At 47.7% G+C, this 19031-nt stretch overlaps 6 protein-coding genes across 6 annotated transcripts; 3 read left to right on the forward strand and 3 right to left on the reverse strand.

Moving 5' to 3' along the window:
• Window positions 1–2529: 2529 nt before the first annotated feature.
• Window positions 2530–3645, reverse strand: POJ06DRAFT_282845 (ZIP zinc transporter-domain-containing protein; the record flags this gene model as incomplete). Its single annotated transcript, XM_056190065.1, has 5 exons — window positions 2530–2652; window positions 2700–2873; window positions 2894–3016; window positions 3053–3261; window positions 3315–3645. The coding sequence occupies 5 exons, from the start codon at window positions 3643–3645 to the stop codon at window positions 2530–2532; spliced, it is 960 nt and encodes a 319-aa protein (XP_056041570.1).
• A 1527-nt stretch (window positions 3646–5172) lies between these two features.
• Window positions 5173–5661, forward strand: POJ06DRAFT_179750 (uncharacterized protein; the record flags this gene model as incomplete). Its single annotated transcript, XM_056184739.1, has 1 exon — window positions 5173–5661. A coding segment is annotated over one exon (489 nt), but the record flags the coding sequence as incomplete, so codon positions are not given.
• A 3321-nt stretch (window positions 5662–8982) lies between these two features.
• Window positions 8983–9811, reverse strand: POJ06DRAFT_200977 (putative oxidoreductase; the record flags this gene model as incomplete). Its single annotated transcript, XM_056185217.1, has 2 exons — window positions 8983–9657; window positions 9719–9811. The coding sequence occupies 2 exons, from the start codon at window positions 9809–9811 to the stop codon at window positions 8983–8985; spliced, it is 768 nt and encodes a 255-aa protein (XP_056041572.1).
• Window positions 9812–10626: 815 nt separating this feature from the next.
• POJ06DRAFT_296696 (major facilitator superfamily domain-containing protein) lies at window positions 10627–12838 on the forward strand (the record flags this gene model as incomplete). Its single annotated transcript, XM_056190564.1, has 3 exons — window positions 10627–10633; window positions 11123–11597; window positions 11656–12838. 3 exons carry the CDS (start codon window positions 10627–10629, stop codon window positions 12836–12838), a joined length of 1665 nt encoding a protein of 554 aa, XP_056041573.1.
• A 1497-nt stretch (window positions 12839–14335) lies between these two features.
• On the forward strand, window positions 14336–14930 carry POJ06DRAFT_296697 (uncharacterized protein; the record flags this gene model as incomplete). Its single annotated transcript, XM_056190565.1, has 2 exons — window positions 14336–14672; window positions 14712–14930. Coding segments are annotated over 2 exons (556 nt in total), but the record flags the coding sequence as incomplete, so codon positions are not given.
• A 2417-nt stretch (window positions 14931–17347) lies between these two features.
• POJ06DRAFT_145600 (uncharacterized protein) lies at window positions 17348–18526 on the reverse strand. Its single transcript, XM_056184587.1, has 2 exons — window positions 17884–18526; window positions 17348–17824 (listed from the first exon to the last, which is right to left on the reverse strand). The coding sequence occupies exons 1-2, from the start codon at window positions 18116–18118 to the stop codon at window positions 17382–17384; spliced, it is 678 nt and encodes a 225-aa protein (XP_056041575.1). The 5' UTR covers window positions 18119–18526; the 3' UTR covers window positions 17348–17381.
• Window positions 18527–19031: the final 505 nt, after the last annotated feature.

The raw sequence follows: 19031 nt of genomic DNA on the forward strand, positions 1-19031 counted from the left end.
TAAGTTAGGCATTTGAAGATAGTTTAGCGAACAGGTCACATCACTTACCATACTAGTTCATTAATCGAACATCAGGAATGACATCGTTGACCGAGGTTTGAACAGCTCTCAGATATATAATGTGCGCTTAATGCACGAACAACAACCTATCCACCTTTGTCGCGGCAGAGCTCAAATAGAATCACCATCCTGCTCCACGTCAGACGAGAACGTTCCAGCAAAGCAGCACCCGACTCGACTAACGCCTGAGAAAGTAATGGAGATCCTTGGTCGGCAAGAGGTCAAAACAAAAATTCTTCCAACGGCATACGACAAAACCGGAAGTTGATCAAGAGCCGCCGCGGAGAGCACTGCCGCTTCCTCGGTATTGAGACAGGCTTTAGCTGTTTGTCTCAAGAGGAGAGGGATCGGTACGAGCCGACTCTCGACCACCTCCACGAAGCCGAGAATTCTCCGTCTGGAGGACCAGCTAGATATGGTGTGTCAGAATTTTCGGTTGCGTCCGGACCGCTGCAATAAATAGAGAGCGTGTACTTTGCCTCTCCGAGCGCGCAACCGCTTGTGGAGTATGACTACAACCGAATGCGGAATGTCGTTCAAGACGACCGCAATATGTTTTACCGGTGGAATTTTCTCCTCCATTCTCGCCATTCGTTTTGTACGTCCCTACAGCACCTGAACTGAGATTGCGCTGACACTTTCAAGTCCCGGGTGACGAGAACAGTCCTCTCTCGACCAAACCGTGTCGATCAGCTGGTTCCGAGCTCCGCGACGCCCCTGTTGCTGTTATGCAGAAAGTACTTCGTCGTTTCGTTGGTATGTATCGATTTGCTGGGCAATGGGTAGCCAACGCCTTCGTTGCGTTGTAAGCTGCTTTTTTATTCGGAAGGAAATTAATCGTATAGATTGCCCATATAACCTTTAAATTTCTAGGGTCATGTCTGACGTAAAACTATAATCATCGGCTGGGTTAGCCACCTGGACGGAAATCATACAAACGCGGTGAACCTTGTGTTGAGCGAGCGATGTTGATGCTTCAAGGGTAGGGACAACTTCTGTAGGGCTCGGCCCGCGCAAGTCGCGCTGCCAACGTGTGTGTGGGAGAAGTGCGATATGCGAAGCCTCGCGTGCACCAACTCTACTGTGTGGGAGTGCCGCACTTTGGCATGGCTGGGGTGAAGCCACCCAGCCTCCCACCTATAAAACTAGGCCACCCGCCCCTGATGAAGTCTTACACGGTTAATTTATGTCTTCAGCTATTTACTTGGGCGAATTATCTTGGGGTCACACCATAGGCGTCACGTCTAGGCAAGTTATATATGCACCTAAAGTAATATACTCGTTCAGGTTTCAAGGCGATCTATATCACTTGACCGTTGATATTATAACAGATCCGGATTATATAAGGAGATTCCTGAACAACAATTTTGCGCATGAGAGTTCAAGACGGCCGCCGCTCGATCATCACGACGGTCTTATTCATGTCAGTCGTTGCAGCAGCACTGAATTTGCCGGAAATGTCTGAAGGCAATAAGCTCAGGCTAATATTTGGCCGTACGACTGATCTCGTTGGTTACAGCAACTCTTCCCATATAGCAAAATGCGCGGGTGACAACCGATTATAGAATAGACTTCTGGAATGCAGACAGTACATGCACGACTTGATACGATTACTACCTTCACGGCGACTAGGGGTGGATACTATTTGCGATTAATAATTAATCGTAACTTGTAATCGTATAGTCTAATACGATTACTATACGATTGGTCGCAGAGTTTATTAAGCTATACGAGCAATGAATCTAGTCGCTCGTAAAAAATCGTAGTTGTTAGGCATTGGGTTGGTTAAACCCTAAACCCTGAGACACCTAATCATGATGATATTTCAGAGGACAGAGGTTTCCTGTACAAGAGCAATAATCCTACTTTCTAATAAGGAATACAATTACTATACGATTTTATACTATACTATGTGATTTTTTGCGATTAAAGCTTCATTTTTGTCAAAAGTTGAATGGACTATAATCGTATCCACCCCTATATTGTGATCGATAACGATTGCTTTAGCGGGATGCGCCGTTATGTATGCAAAATGCCCCTAATTTGGTTGGACCACCCTTGGAGTTAGGCAGCGGCGTCCAGAAAGGTAAATAATTGGTACGGTGAATATCGCTCCGAGTGGCATTTTTGATATTATGAAACATTTCAGTGGCATTTTTGTTGCCCTTGAGAATATACCAATTCCGCGCAATTGCTTGACAGTGGAGTCGTATTTTCACGCCGTCACAAAATCACTATATCTAGCACGCCACCAGTTTCCTACCAGTGATGAATTAGATTGTATGTCTGTTGATATTGACCTTCTGGCCTAGGCGTAGGGCTGCAAACGAATAAAGATTTTGCTTATTTGTATTCGACTTTTTGACGCAATCCCAATGTGGAAATTCAATTCTACAATTCGTTCCAAGCCTTGCGATTAATGGTGCAAAACATGTCTGCTATTAAGTCTATCATCCCAGTAAATATCACTTATGCCCATTTTCCCAGCAAAGCCATTATTGAGGCACCGGTCATAGTGCAAACAACCATAAACAGTAACTTCTTCTTGTCGCGATGGCACTCCTGATCAAATATGAAGTCGCGTGCCAGCAGCTCCACAAGCCCGGTGTAGATTAGAACACCGGCGGAAATAGAATCACCACGCCATGAACGACATTACTCGTGTAGCTGTTGCCGTTGTATGTAGTCCGAACACCCAGACCGATGGCAATCGAGATTGGCGTGACCAAGCCATATGCTAAGCCGCAAATGTATGGCACGAGGTCCTTTTCCTTGAACCGGATGGCAGACAGACGGGCACCGGGCCCTCGAAGCTTTGGTGGAATATCAGTACCGGGTAGAGTGTTTTAAACTCAGTGCCGCATGCACCGAGGCTAATCCCGATAGCGACCGAGTGGAATATAATGCCAAATTCGAGTACTAGAAACGCTGCAAATTGCACCTTGACTTCTTTGCCCTAATCGAGTTTGAAATCGTCCGAACACTCGCATACTGTCAAGTTCTTCCCTCCCGGGTCGAGCTCCACTACACTTTGCTTATATGTGTGTTCATGCACGTTGGAACAAATGGCGGTAGCTTGGCGGCTAACTAGGAGATCTGCCACGCGGTCTCTGTTCCGGTGGTCGACGATGCCGTGTTTGTGTTCGACCCACATCGCTGAGGCGATATCTATCAAAAAAGTGAAGAATAGCGTGACAAGAGCTATTGCCGGTGGCCAGGAGAAAGATGTCCAGTTTCCCGTCATACCGCGACACAGGTGTTCGGTCCAATGCTGCTGTACGCCGAGTCCAAAAGATGCACGAATGCCGTTGCTATGATAACACCACTACCAAAGTATCGGGCAAACAGGTAGACATATTTAGGTATCCGTAGCCATGGCACGTATTTGGCGCAGTAAGGGAAGAGCGTGACTGCGGTAGAAACAAATCCAATTACGAATATGGACGATATTCGAGCTCCCAACATTCCGCCGTAGTCATTGGCACCAAAGTAAACACCTTCGAGAACGCATACCTTCCAAGAATCAGGAACTTCAGTTGAATTTACAGAAATGTCGACTGGATCATATTGTTCCCACCACTGCATTTTATGTATCACCGGGGTCGGTCAGTCACTATGCGTCGAACAGATCAAAATCTACTTACTGTTGCGGAATTTTGTCTCGCTGAAGCAAAGAAACAAAATTTTAAGGGTGCGAGTTGTTTATAAATATTCCTGGGACGCAAACCATCACTGCCATAGCTCGAACCACCAGGGTAATTGTTTTGTTTTTACTTTGCAGCAAGACAAGAGCACCATGGAGGTTACGCATGGTGCGGCTGCGGGATATACAAGGTTTGGCTCTTTGGATCCACCAAGCTCCTCATTGCTCCATTGCAGAATTAATTGCCTCTCAACTTACGTCGCCACTGCGTGCAAAGGTACTTTGTATGAAATGAATATATTATTCAGTTTAGCACTTTTGCGATGTGATAATTTTATGTGAGCAAGTGGAAGTGAACAACAATAAGGGTGTTGTGGTGATCCGTTGGTCTTACTCTTGATCAACGGTCCCAAGGGCAATAAGTCTTTAAATACGCAAGAATTTGCACTCTAGAAAATTGTTTGAGAATCAACCTTCCAGCTACAGTAGACAGCTCCAAGGCTGCAGCGGATGCGGATATCCGCCAAAATTTTCCATATCCGCATCCGCCATCCGCCTTTTTGAAGGTGGGAGATATGTATCCGCTTTTGGATCCGCCTTTTGAAGTATGGCGGATACTCATCCGCCAGATATCCGCCAAATCCGCCAATCCGCCTTGAAAAAATTCGCGGAAGTCATTAACATATCGATTTTGAGTTTCCTACATGGAGCAGGTAAGGCATGAACTAGAATATGCCACGTATTTCGACTGTCATCGGCGCCACCCGTAAGGCATGTACGCTGCCCGAACAAACTTTTCTTTGTCGAGACTGAACAGATTGCTTGGTACTATGAGAGCGCTTGCTTTGCATTCACGACTGGGGTCTGGTATTTACGCTCGGCCATAGCCGCGTTGTCATGTCGGTTTTGTCCGAAGGAATCGCTGAGCGGGACTCGGTCTGGTGCGACAGATTTACCCCCTCGGGTGCTCGGGTGTTTCGTCATTTGTAATGAGAATGCTGTAATTGACTTGCTTATCCTTATTTAAGAATTTTTTAATTGGCTGTGTAGGTTGTGGGGAGAAGTTGGAATATATAAGAATCCTTGAAGATTCCTGCATCCCTCTTAATAATACTCCATATATCAGCTATCCAAAGATCGTATTCTACACTAGTCTCAAACCTTCAAGTCAACGTCAAAATGAATCGTATGAACACTCGTCGAAACAGAAATTACTTCTTGCTGAATGATGGAATCGATGAAGAGGCTTCGCCAGAAGACCGGCTCGATAGTCACCAAATATCATTTCTCTGGAGAACGATGTCCTTCCGTCGGAATCAGCTTCGCAGACTCAGCAGCTTCAGTTTGAGCCGTCAGCAGAGATGCAGGTCGAGCAGTTGTCGACCATTCAGACGGAATCCTCGATTAGTATTGCTCCATTACAAGGACCTCTCCGGCATGGTGGACGTTCGAAACCTCAATCCACGAAGTGGCCTTGGACATACTTCGAGATATCCGAACTTGAAAATCCCTGGATCGTTAAAAAAAGCAACAAGAGGAAGCTGATCGATAGCGAGATCCGACGCGCGGTCTTGGACGAGGAACCAGCAGAAAAATGCGGTTGGAAGACTACTGATTCAAAGCGACAGGCCTCTACCGACAATATTATTGATCATCTCCGTAAGCAGCATTCTATAGATTCTCCCAACAAAGTGACAGAACCAAAAAGAGCAGAGCCTAGTATATTATCTTTCATAAACGGCAAGGGGACACTTACAGATCAACAACTTCTTGAGAAGAATATTCTGCGCTGGATAGTCGTTGAAAAACAACCACTTACAACCCTGGAGTCGCCAGCATGTCAACAAATCTTTCGTGATATTCCGGGAATCGCGCTCTCATTTACCAGCCGTATGGTTGTTAAACAACGGTTGGCCGATGAATTCGCAGCACAGAGCTTACAGTTGAACGAGGAACTCTCCAAAACCTGCAAGACGATTGCTCTCTCTTTGGACGTCTGGACAAGCAAAATTAGCCTGCCAATTCTTGAGATAATTGGCCATTGGCTTACTCCAGAGTTCCAATATCAAGAGAGAGCATAGGATTTCAAGGAACTCCATGGATCGCACAGTGGCGAAAATTTGGCGGCAGCAGTGGAGGAAACACTGATTAAGCTTCATCTTGAGCGCAAATTAATTCCGGTTACTGGAGATAATGCAAGCAATAATGAAAAGATGTTTTCAGTGCTGTATCAAAATCTCCAGAGAAAACTCAGTTCTTCCACCCGGTTTAGGGCGGTAGGCAGCTATGTCCGTTGTCTGGCACATATCCTGAATATGATTGTCAAGGACGTCCTATCGGCTTTGAAGGCGGGAACTGCAGCTGAAGCTTTTACGGCATGTGACATGAGCCGTCAAGATCCTAGGTACCTAGAGAATCAAGGCGTCCTGGCGAAACTTCGCATTCTTGCTGTGTGGATTGATCGCAGCCCTCAGCGAAGACAAAAGTGGAAAGAAGTTTGCCATTTTCTTGATCTTCCTGATAAGTTCATCGAGTATGACAGCGTACCGCATGCTTTCCGACGGCCTACAGGCTAAAGTTCAAATCGACAAATACTTAGAGCCTCAAGTAGACCTTCCTTTGCCGTCATATACTGACATTGATTGGGAACGACTGCGGCAAATCCACACTAAGTTATTCTTTCAAAGTTCAATGAGCTAACTCTGTTTGGCTCTAACAAGAGACCGCAGATTAGCCTCGCGGTTCCAATTTACTATGAACTTCATGACTTACTGCCTGCATGATGCTTCGGAACGACAAGGAAGCTTCTCTAGAATGGACATGGACATTACCTTGGCAGTAAAAAAGCGGCATGAATAAATATCAAAAATATTACACTTTCATGGGGACGAGTGCCACTTACTATACGGCTCTTGTTCTGGACCCGCGCGTCAAAGGTTAATTCGGCAGGAGTTAGGTGACGATGACGACGCCGGTCGCCTTATCATCGAGGAAATACGACTGGAACTTCATCGGGAGTATGATAGTACTGACGTGGATTCTACCCCGACGGAGCAATTTCCACAAAACGACAACGAATATAGCGACCCTGAACTTCGGATGTTGCGAAAGCTACAGCCTGTAAGGCAATCTTTTGTGCCGGACATAGATAAGTACTTCGAGAGCCCTAGGATAGTTTTGACCGACGCAAAGCGTCCAAATTGGCTATGTGATTGGTGGCGTAAGCACAAGGATGAATATCCTCGGATGGCGACGGCGGCGAGAGACTATTTAGCAATCCCCGCTTCAGATCTCTGTTGAGAGGATGTTTAACACCGGCAGAGATATTCTGGGGGTACGCAGATACGCGATGAAAGGCGAAACGATGAGAATGTTGATGTTGATGGATGGCGTGCAAAAAAATTGTAATAAAAATATAATATATTCTTCCTTAAGTTAATAAAATTATAATTCCATCCGAAAATACTCATTGTGGCATCGGTTGACTTAAAGTCTTACATTGTTATTCTGAGCAACCGATTTTGACACCTGCCATAATTTCTGTCTAAGAATTTACCCAATATCCGCCGTATCCGCCATATCCGCCAAAGTGAGGCCTGGCGGATTTGTATCCGCCATCATCATCCACCAATTCGCCAATCCGCCTGCAGCCCTAGGAAATTGACTGGGTACATCAATTTTATTTACTTGGTGCTAGATTCGTTTCCATAGGGATAGAACACGGATTGAGCAAAGTAGCATTGCAAATACAAATCAAAACCGAGCCAACGAAGCCAATGAAATCGACTATCCTCCCCCAATATAAGGTTATGAAGCTTCGCAATTGGCCCTTTCCGTCTCCAAGCGTCATGGCGAGAGGCATCAATAGTCGAATCGGCGTAAATCTCATCTTCAAACGCATCTGCGTCGTGGCCAAAAAGCAGCTGCTTACAAACAAGGTTGGGAATATGACCAAAGCATCGGACTCGGCGACCTCTGCCCTTGAACTCAAGCGCTGTAGAAATCGTATCCATCGCCTTCTGCCGTTGTCCAGTGTGAAGTACGCAAGTTTTGTGGAAATCTCATAGCTGGCAATAATATCAAGTACGTGGAGAGCAATATTCTTGCCAGTATGTCGTTCCACAACTTCTGGGATTCCTAAAACCAGTTATTTTGCTCAGCTTTTGCTGTCAAGGAAGAAGCAAATGATCCCGTACATTGCGTGTCGATTTCGCGACCACCAGCCGTGAAACGCTATATTGGACCATGCCTTCAACTCCTCCAAGGACCTCGACCACACCCGCATTATTGGTATTATAGACTTCGAGAATTCGATTACGGACCGTATCGTGGCAAATGGCCACACGCCATATTCAGTCCGCAAAAAAAAAGAATGCAATCCTGCCTTTATGTTCCGCCCTGTCTGAATAGATACTAACATCGACATTCCATTCTCAAGGGGCTGGCAGCTTCAGGATTCTTAGAACAAAACCATCTATTGCATTTATGAATTTAACGGGATTTTCGTGGCCATTGGCGAGAGCATTTGTATGTCATATAACGCTGTCGGTTGCTTTGTGTGGGCCGTTCATATTTGACTGTGCGTGCGTATTATAATCCCTGCTAAAAGAACGCAAACACTTTGAAGTTTCGGCGTAATTGTCAAGCCACCTAACCCCCTCTCAATGTTTGTGTGGGCCCGACTGTCTGTGTGACATAAACCCAAACTGGTTTAGAGTGGTGTGGCGCCTTTTAGCGCCGTTCCGCAAAGGGCTACAGTATTGCAGGATGCAGGTAATTTTAAGTTCAGGGGTCAGTCGCATCAGAGCAATTAATCACCATAGAAATGAGCCGCAGAATGGGCGGTAAATTTTGTACTTGCGCACAGGAAGACCTGCACCACATCAAAAGTCAGCTACTTGCCAGGGAAACATCTCAGCTCCTTTTGTCGGACGAAATTAGGCTTCCATATCAACCAGCTCTGTAAGCTGTCCAGCAGTGCGCCTACATAGCGGCCGAGTTGACATTAAATCGCCTGTCGGCATACTCTACTGTGCTCTCAAAAGCATGGGACCCATTGGACAGCAGCTGTCAGCGGCCATCGCGGCCACATTTTTTGCCACGTCGAACTTAAAGCAGTTGGAAGTGTTTGGAATTCGGGATACGCTAGAAAGCCCAACCCGCAGCTGGGGTTTATCGACAATTTTGCCGTCCGAGGCATTTTAAATTGAATTTCAATGCGAGGCACAGAAAGAGAAATGAAATCCATAGCAACAAACAAGATAGGATGGAGTTGCTGACTACATCATTACCATGCCGCCATTAGCCGTCACCACATTCCCGCTCACCCATCTCGAGTTTTCGCTAGCCAGAAAGCTCACGATGTCCGCTATATCCTCGGGTGTTCCCATACGTCCGCCAGCAGGCACATTCTTAACCAACTCATCCATAGTCTCACGGAGTGTGTCAGGGGCGGATAGATACATATCTGTGGCGACGGGGCCAGGATTCACCGCGCTGACGGTCACCCCATATTTGGGGCCAAACTCAGCAGCCATCACTCGCGTAAAAGCTTCGAGGGCAACCTTGCTCGCGGAATACACTGCAGTGCCTGGCATGCCAGTCCTGGCGTTGGTCGAAGACACGTGGATAATCCTCCCCCCCTTGGAGATATACGGCAGAACAGCCTGCGTCATGAAGAACACAGCGCGTGTGTTGATGGCAAACACATTGTCATACATGTCTCGAGTGACCTCTTCGACAGGATGGACGTCTGCAACTCCGGCGTTATTGACGAGAATATCGATATGGTCGACACCAAAGCCAGAGAGAGTCTTAGCAACGATCTGGTTAGGGGCTGTGTCGTCGGCGAGGTCGGCTTGGATAGCAATCCCTGAAGTGCCGAGTTCAGAGAGCCGCGAAACCAAGGCTGCGGCCTTCGGGGTCGAAGAGGAAGTAGCATATGTAATGGCCACCTAGAAAAGCAGAGTTAGTGATGTTATTCTATGAGCGGAATGGTAGGGATATGAAACTAACCTTTGCCCCTTCCTGAGCAAGTTTCAAGGCAATGCTAGCACCGATACCGCGAGCGGCACCAGTGACGATCGCAACTTTTCCGGATAGAGACATTGCAAAGATTGGAAAATCCAAGATCAAGGACAAGTATTGATATAAGGAGGGAGAGAGAAAAGAGAGCAGCAACGTTCTCTATCACTCTATTAAATCCCACAGAAATGCAACGGGCTGTTCCCATGAACATGGTGCTCGATTTTGATAGCCTCCGCGTTCCTCCGCAGTTGCCTAGTTAGGAAAGTTTCCTCGAAGTGCATGTGGCGTTCCATGCTAGCGTGCTTCTCTCAACTTTTGACAGCGCAATCGCACAGCACGTTGCATAATTGAATCACATGGGTCTCGCGTCTTTATCCTAACCCTGACCCTGTCTCAAGCGAAGAGTTGTGGAAATTACGTTGGAGATAACTTAAGTGTACAGGATTACTAAGGCAAGAGTTTACTGTGGTCTCTCATTGTCTCATTGTCAATCCGAGCCGCAGATGAGAGTGGCGCAGTTAGTCGCCGATCTTCGGGCTTAGAGTTTCGCCGGCCACTTCACCGTGGTTGTCATGCACGCTATTATCGATTGAGGCTGATCGAAACGAATTCCACTCTTTCAATGACATATATGTGTTGCACTGTAGTCGATCGCTTCGTGAAGCAAGGACGCCAGACGTGCGGGACATGTTTGTTGTCAAGCCAACTTTAGTTGCATAAACCTTCACACCACGTGCTGGATAGATACAACAACTTGCAATGGTGCTCGGGAGTTACTCTGGGTTCTTGTCAGATTTGCAATAACAAACTCCTAATTCTGGTATTTGCATATCGAACAGAACACGAATTCGTAATATACCAATTCTTTCAAAATTGAATGACATGAATTGTCCACCATGGCCGGTGCATTGCATTTTCCGCACCGACTGAGCGAGCGCGGTCAGGGCAGTGAAAGCCAGACGGACAGGCCGATGGCTGGATCAGCGCTACTCATACAAAGTTCAGACGGCGTTAGCGGCAAATCGCGGCACAATGACGTTTAAGGTTATCCATTGTGAAATCGGACTATTAGGTAGTGATCGAATCATTACTAAATTAATGACGCGACCCACAATAGCGTGGGAACCAACACTCGGCTACGGCACAAGCCCGACCGGATTTACTGCCTACTCTGCTCAATATTGTGCCAGTTTCTCAGAGCTCTCCTGTCCCGCCTCTGTGCATAAGCCAATCTTCTCGAAACGATAAGAAATGATTGGGGGCCGACTCTCGGTCCATTATCGTGCCTTCTGCCACTGACCGGATGGTCTGTGTTGCTGCTTTACTCTGTAGTAGATATTTATGTACGGCTCCTCTTCCTTTGCTCCTATATCCTACCTAAGACCATGTCAGACCTAGTTCGCTCAAGTTTTGGTGGCGAGATCATTCATCTTCTGTCTGGCGGTCGTCTGCTGCAGTTTCCTGATCAGCAACCCGGGTTTATCCTTCCATCCTCCTTTGGTATCAGAGGCACAGATAACCCTGTTCCCTTATCAACTATAATCAAAAATGACCCGGAGACCACGATAAAATTAGCTGCGAACAAGCTCGACTATGAGAGTGGCAGTCCGCCATCATCTGCAGCGAGTCCATTCGATCCCAACTACATTGTCGACTGGTACGGTCCGAATGATCCAGAAAATCCTCACAACTGGTCCGGTAGAAAGAAGCTTTTTATTTTGGCCGAAATCTGTATCCTCACCGTCGCTGTTTATATCGGATCCGCCATCTACACGCCTGGCCTTGAGCAGATCATGGAAGAATTTCATGTAAACGACGTTGTTGCACTCCTTCCTCTCGCTGTTTACGTTCTATCGTACGGCATTGGGTAAGACACTACTCGTCGTTGTTCGATTATTTCTTGAAACGCTTTACCAATAATATAGGCCTATGATCTTTGCTCCGCTCTCGGAGGCACCGGTGGTCGGCCGTAACTGGGTTTACATCCCGTCGTTGTTTCTGTTTGTTATCTTTCAGGTCCCAACAGCACTAGTGACGAATATTGGAGGACTCATAGCACTTCGTGCGATCACTGGTTTTGTGTCGTCTCCACCTCTCGCCAATGGTGGCGCCTCAATTGGTGATGTCATCAGTCTGAATAACTTGTCATACGGGCTGATACTGTGGTCGGTCTCTGCACTCATGGGTCCCGTGATGGGTCCTTTGCTAGGTAGCATCTTTTCACAAACCAAGGACTGGCGTTGGACGTTCTGGTGCTTATTGTGGATTTCTGGTCTTGCATTTGTCATCCTCGTATTCTTGCTCCCCGAGACTTCAGAAGCTACGATCTTACAGCGCCGTGCTCGCCGTCTTCGAAAATTGACGGGTGACAAAGAATACACGACCAAGGCGGAGCAAGAATATTCGAATAAGACTTTCCACGAGGTTGCTCATGAGTCCTTCGTTCGGCCATTTCTCATCGCGTTCACGGAGCCAGGTGTGTTCTTTCTCAATTGCTATACGGCGCTCATCTACGCTGTTATGTATTCCTGGTTCGAGGCCTTCCCACTTGTATTTGTCGGCATTCATAAATTCAATCTCATACAGACGGGCTTGTCTTATATCGGAATCGTTGTTGGTGGCATAGTCGCCGCGATAACGTTCTGTGCTACGATGTATTTCTACATTGGACCGCGGCTGCAGAGCGGAGCCCCTCCAGAGATGATCTTCCGAGTTGCGCTCTTCGCCGCTCCACTTCTGCCTGTGTCAATATTGATGTTTGGGTGGTCTTCAACTGTATCCGTGCATTGGATCGTCCCGATTATTGCGAGTGGTGTCTTCCTGATGGGCGGATACACGATCTTCCAAGTCGTGTTCAATTATCTCGGGATGTCGTACCCACGATTCCTAGCCTCGGTGTTTGCTGGCAACGATTTTTTCCGATCATGCTTTGCCGCGGCATTCCCCCTTTTTGCCAAGGCTATGTTTGTTAGAATGGGGAGTGAGCGCTTTCCGGTTGCATGGGGCTCGACGCTGTTGGCTGGAATTTCATTGCTGATGGTTTTAATTCCGATTGTTTTGTTGATTCTTGGACATCGTTTGAGATCGCGGTCAAAGTATGCTAATTGATAATCTTGCCGATAGTGAAGGTAAGTGCTCAATAGACTGCCGATATGGTTTGATGGTATGCCCGTATAAGTAATGTCAGTAAGAATAAATTGGGGCCCAGATGGTCTACTAGGGTTTAGTGCGTTTTGCAGTTGTTTATTCGTACGATTATATGTGGATTCTTAGACAGTTTGGGCGAATGAGCGAATGTTTGTGTCAGAGGGATCCGATTCGACCTTGCCGCACCTTTGTTAGGTGCCCCAGAATGGTGCAGCGGAGGCTCAAACCTCTTTAACCATTAAATACTGCCCGTACCAACTGCCTAACGGTGATTGATTCCTGCTAGCGAAAGGTCACGCATAGTTTCGTGGCCCAGCAGTAATTCTCCGAATAAGCGAAGAAATTGACATCAAAATCGTTCGTTGTGGCTCACGAATTGCTAGAATTTGTTATTCCTGCATTAAATATAAATAAATCCTAGAGTCAAGTAGCGGTTTCAAAATATTAATAATGTGTAATAATAATAAGATGACACGGCAGAAAGTCAGTTTATGAAACCTAGTGACTCTCTTTCTGTTAACATTCGTGGTACGGCGGTTCAAAAAAAATGCCGCAAAATGGTACTGCTGGTTCCCTTGGCAGTTGTTTTGCTGGATTGTAGTTAGGGACAGTGGGAATCTCCTTATCCATTATCCATTCATGCGCGTCACTGGGTTCAGGCTACCCTGAACGCTATTTAGATGACGAGGTATTCGGCTACGTTAAGGATCAGGGTTGAGGCGAGCCTTAAAACCGATCGAAGTCGAACCGAACTGTGCGAGGGACAAGAGTCCATGTTTTCTGTGTTTGATGTTAGAAAGTGGAACTCGTCGCCACGTGCTTCGCGCCATTGTTAACGTCGGGACTGGCCAAAAGGTCTGCGGTTCATCCGAGACAAAGTGTTACGAGGACTGGGATTGAAACTAGGCGCAAAACAAAGGATGAGATCTTCTGAACAGCAAATATAACATAGCAGGAGCTGTGTCCTCTCTAGACAACTGCACTGTGCGGGAAACTGGCAGAGGAGGGGAGGGGAAGTGGCATAAGCCCACCTAAAACGCGCAAAGCCGCGAATTGCCAGACGGAGAAGGGCCGAGCCAAGCGAGATAGCCGGAGAGTAGTGGGGTCCGAGAGGTGTCGACTAAGCGGCTTCTGTCACAAGCCCAAGAAAGAAATTTTAGTAGGAGACTGCAGGTGGAACTCCTTACTTGTCGTTAGACTTATCACGCTGCCAAGAGGATTATTGGTCAAATCTTACATGGAAAATGGCCCGGCGCATATATAATCGTCGGTCGCGGCCGATATGGGATTCTGTAGTGTTCAATATCGCGCGCGCCCCCCCTACGACGAGGTTTGGTCCGTACTTCTCTACACGAGCTGAAGGACGGTTTCCCAGACCCTGACCCTAACACTGCGTACGAACAAGTATTTATATCACCTCCTCTCCATCTTCAGTATTATCGTTGCTCACTCACTCACAATGCCGCCCAAAGGACGTCTCCCACCCGGACTGGTCAACGAGGCGCGTCGCACCATTGTCAATCCCGAAATCAAGGACTCCATCTTCTTCACCAAGTATGGCGCCGAGACGAATGGCGAGTACACGGAGCTGATCGTCACGCTCAGCCCAAACGGTGGCAACCCGCCACACTACCACACCTCCTACACCGAGACATTCACGGTCCTCGACGGCGATCTGGGCGTCGTACTAAAAGGCGGCTCAAAGCTCATCCTGAAGCCGGGTGAGAGCAGGACCATTGCCATTAACGAGGAACACTCCTTCTTCAATCCGTCGTCTGAGGCTACTATCAAATTCGTCACCACCATCCGCCCCGCGCACATCGGCTTCGAGTAGTCGCTGTATATCCTTTACGGAATGGCCACGGATGGCTTGTGTGATGACAAGGGTGTGCCTAAAGGCTTCGTATACACCTGCATCATCGTCTGTATGTCGGACATGTGGCTGGCCGGCACCGCCTTCAGTATTATGGCCCCGGTCATCAAAGCTGTCGGCGCATATGCCAAATGGAGAGGCATCGAGGACAGCGTCCTGAATAAGTACTGGGACGAATAGATGGGGAAGGCGGGTACAGGAGCCGATAGTCCGGATATTAGGTAGGTCGTACATACCAGCGTAGAAATAACCGAACAGTACGCCGTTTCTTACATTGTTCAGTTAGCTGTTATTCCTTTGTTGTCTGCAGTCAAGCAGCCTGTCTTCCTGGAGACTGTCGGATAAAATAGCGGAGAATTAATGCAAATAATTGGTTTTAGTTTCCACGCAATAAATGATTTCTGCTTTTTAATTTTATATTTTGTGTTAAAGTCACCCAGATTTTATCGTTATATCTGGCTATCGTTGTAAGATGTTGGAGCCCAACTAAACACTTGCTACTCAGTAAGTTATATTATATAATATAACTTGGCACGTATATATTCGCTATTGGTAATTTAGTCACATTCGTCGACAGCTGAGATATGATACAAGAATCGTGGTCGGTGCCCGGAGGAAGCAGAGGTTGCGCCACCTGCAAGAAGCACAAGGTCAAGCTATCCGAGTGACGTTCATCGTTTTTGAGAAACAAGTGCTAATCAGTAGTGTGACCAAACAGAACCGTGCTTGTAGAACAACTAAGCATTGGATGCAAGGCTGTTACCAGCTCAGTTACCGGCACAGCGTCCTCACCTAGCCACAATGTTAACCCTGATAGCCGACAGCGAAACCCGTTGGCGACGGATAACAAAGTACGAGTTCACCCCTGCGAGAGACGAATCAGATTGCGCTCTCTCCCTAGCGTATTGTTTGAGGACTCGATTCAAAAACAATTACGAGCGTTTGAGTTTTCATCGATTCTCCGTCGCCAACGCTGTTTCCTGAATGTGATCTATACAGCTATGCGTTAAGATTTTTGTCGATAAATTTCAATCGTCGGCCATTCGCATCGTTTCGACGACTTCCGGACTGGGACCGCATGGGTTACTCCCTCAATTCGTCATGTCGCCCGCAGCTTCCTCGCACATGCGCTGGTGTGGTCCTGTCGTATTGCAATGCGTGTATGACGTTCCGGATATTGCACTGATGGGTTCAAACTGGTATGTCCAGGCTCTTAGGCACCAAAAGGAGCTCGTTAACATCATCACCAGCGATTGTGGAAGCACATTTTCCGTATCATACGATCAAGGCTCCAATAATATGGTCACGGCGCAGGAAGAGTCAACATCACCATCATCCAATTCGTCGTCGGCTCATGACGGAGGCACCACCCCTTCCAGGGCCTGATACAGGGGACACGCAACGAAAAGTCATGGCGGTGCCTAAGCCTAGCAAGAATACGGTACTCTTAGAAAGTTCGTCGCTGCTTATGGATCGGCCAGAACCTGAGTAGTATGCGAGGAAATTTGATGACGCTCGAGGACGACTGTATCACAGCTGGCATGCTGGTTTCATCTACGCTTCAGTCCTGGGTTAGTCTAATTTCAGGCGCGAGTGAGCTGATGCCAAGATGCGGGCCAGCGGCATATCGTATTGGATTCAACCGCACGGTATTTCAGAGCTTTCGAGGTATGATAGTTCTTCGCGCCACGACGACGCACAAAAAAGTTCTTAAATGAGCCTGAGTGGAAGAGAATGCTATGGGAGCATGCGCCTTCGGAGAAGCTAATTCCTGATTTCTTCCTTGACTTGCTTCTCGAACTGCCTGAATATCAATAATTTATCGCGCCAGTATCGCACTCGCAAGGTGTGGATGGGGCTCCGCCAAAGTCCATGAAAAGCTAAATGAACTCGAGCATTTTACATCTCCCAAAGCCTACCGCATTTGATTTGGCAATTGAGCACCCAATACAGCCAGCCGCGGCACTTCAATACGATCAGCAATAGCGACCACGAGTGCACGCATTTGTTCAAGCCGGCTGTCAAGGGTGCAATATTGCATGATGCAGGACCGGTTACGTTGTATCGTGCCATGAGTTAGGGATCGCGTATTTGCAATTCTTGACAGTCCCATTCGCGTATCTTGACTTTGAAAATTCACTGGTTCCAAACGCAGACATGCGCTACTTGCACGTCAAAACTTATGTCGACAACAAGTACGATTCAATGTTAAATGTCAATGCCCGCATAATCTTCGCTCAGTGAACTACATCGTCTCCCATGCGTCAAACGGTGCGATTCTGAACATGGTGTTCCCATTCCAAATCGCATACTGTGTCATCCGAGATCCGCTCGAGCGTGGACGAATTTGGATTTTGGAATGAGCTGCGGCGGATGTACGACGTGAGAATCCAAATCAGTCTTGCGGACATAAATAGCGGACATGACGAGTGGCAGAAGTTTAACGAGCTTAGATGTCTATTCTGGCTGTGGCGAGCATGTACGACAGGGATTCAGAGTTTTTGTCAAGGAAGGGGCTCATTGGGATATACAGCACACGCGTAGTAGGGAAATTATACGTATTGGATACTGTGACCAAGCAATATTGATATATTTACGACTTAGTTCAGCGACAGCGACTACGATTTAACATTAAAACTTGGTAAATCCCTTCAACTTGACAAACGTGTAATCCCATGTGCGCTGTTCCAGGTCCTCAGCCAACTCGAAGTAAGTCTCGGCGTGGGCCTTGCCATCAGGCGAATTTCCGACCGGCGAGCCGTCGGCATTGCGTTCGTCGGCATAGTAGAACTTGAAGCCTTGTGGACCGTACGACTTGACGGCCGCGTCGATGAGATGGGCAGCCGCGGACTTGCCGGCGCCGAGCGTGAACAATGGCGCGATGGCACCAGAAACGTTGAGCATGTTTCCGGTGAAGATGAAGACCTTGGAAGGCGACGAAAGGTTCTTCCAGCCCGCGACGGTCTCCTGGAGAGCAATGTAGAGACTGGAAACATTGATGCTCAGGTCCTGCTCGAACGCCTGAGAAGGGACGGAGAACACTTCGGTAGGGGGTGCGAAGTGAACGCCGGCAGCTTAGCACACAGTTAACGGTCTTTACTCGGCCGCATTTGTTACGCATAAGGACTCTCACCATTATAAATAACAACGTTGGGATCACCCCAAGTATCTCTGACCTGCTTGAACGCGCTTACGACGGTCTGAGGGTCGGTGAAGTCGGCCTTGACGCTCAAAAAGTCGTCTGAAGTCGAGCTCCCTCCTGAGCGGGACGACACCGCGACCTTGTAGCCATTGGCAGCGAACTTCTTTGCGACGTGCTGGCCGATGTTAGGACCAGCGCCGAGGATGAAAGCGATCCTGGGGGCCATTTGAGGTTGACTGATGATTTAGTTCTGAGCGAGTTGAGTCGAGCGACAGGGTCGTTGTGAGTGTTTTGCGGGGAGCAGGTTAGTGTGCCGGTCCGCGATACTGCCGCTCTTATGTACAATCCGCAGACAAGAACCCACGATCACGACATTGATTGCTAGCGCGATGAATGTTGTTGTGTGGGGGGAGAGAGTGACTAAGCGCAGTGAACGTGTGGGATCAGTACCCGAGGAATACCTACACCCTCTGCCAAACACTAAACTTGGGCGGCGGTGACGTTGACTAAGCCTTTGTAATCGCCGATCACAAAGGGCCTAATGTGCGGCTCGTCACTGTCATAAATGTCAAATCACCTTGTTCGCCAAGCAAAATCTCTATCAATCACAGTATAGGCCATCTTTACAGCCTAGTAGGGTCACATTGTGACTTTTGCAATAATGGTGAACGGGAAATGCCAGCAGCATAGCTTGGCAGGTTGTATACTCGAGGGTACTTACCGAGGCAACTAAAAAGCAGACATTCCCCTTATGTATAATCAGTATTTCGTCATGCTTACGCAACTTTCGGTTGTCGATTGATCAATCGCGTCCAGAATACGAGTCAGTAGTACGTAGCGACTTCTATAAGTCTTGCATCTCGACGTCGTCATAAGAAGCTGACTGGCGTCCTACCACTGTCTATTCAGTACAGCAAGTCTCAAAACGTAGTCAAGTCTGGGAAGGTCAATGTCGCCGCCGGAACAAACAGGGGTGTCGGCCTGGAGCGCGTGACACAGTTCAACAACCGCGCCGACACTGTCATCGCTACTGTGCAACTTTTCACAGTTGCTTCTTGCTGCTTATACTCCCGGTGATCGTGTTCGGAGACTCTCCATTCGAACGTGACCGAAGCCTTGCCTTAGGCCGTAAGTTCGGA

Source organism: Lipomyces tetrasporus, assembly GCF_029532465.1.
Source record: "Lipomyces tetrasporus strain NRRL Y-64009 chromosome Unknown POJ06scaffold_9, whole genome shotgun sequence".
NCBI classification, from domain to species: domain Eukaryota; kingdom Fungi; phylum Ascomycota; class Lipomycetes; order Lipomycetales; family Lipomycetaceae; genus Lipomyces; species Lipomyces tetrasporus.

What these genes read in the sequence shown, in the direction of transcription:
- POJ06DRAFT_145600 (XM_056184587.1), bottom strand. Translation starts at nt 18,118, where the DNA reads ATGGCCCCCAGGATCGCTTTCATCCTCGGCGCTGGTCCTAACATCGGC. An exon ending in CAACGTTGTTATTTATAATG is followed by an intron (nt 17,825 to 17,883) that starts GTGAGAGTCCTT and finishes CTGTGTGCTAAG; the next exon opens with CTGCCGGCGTTCACTTCGCA.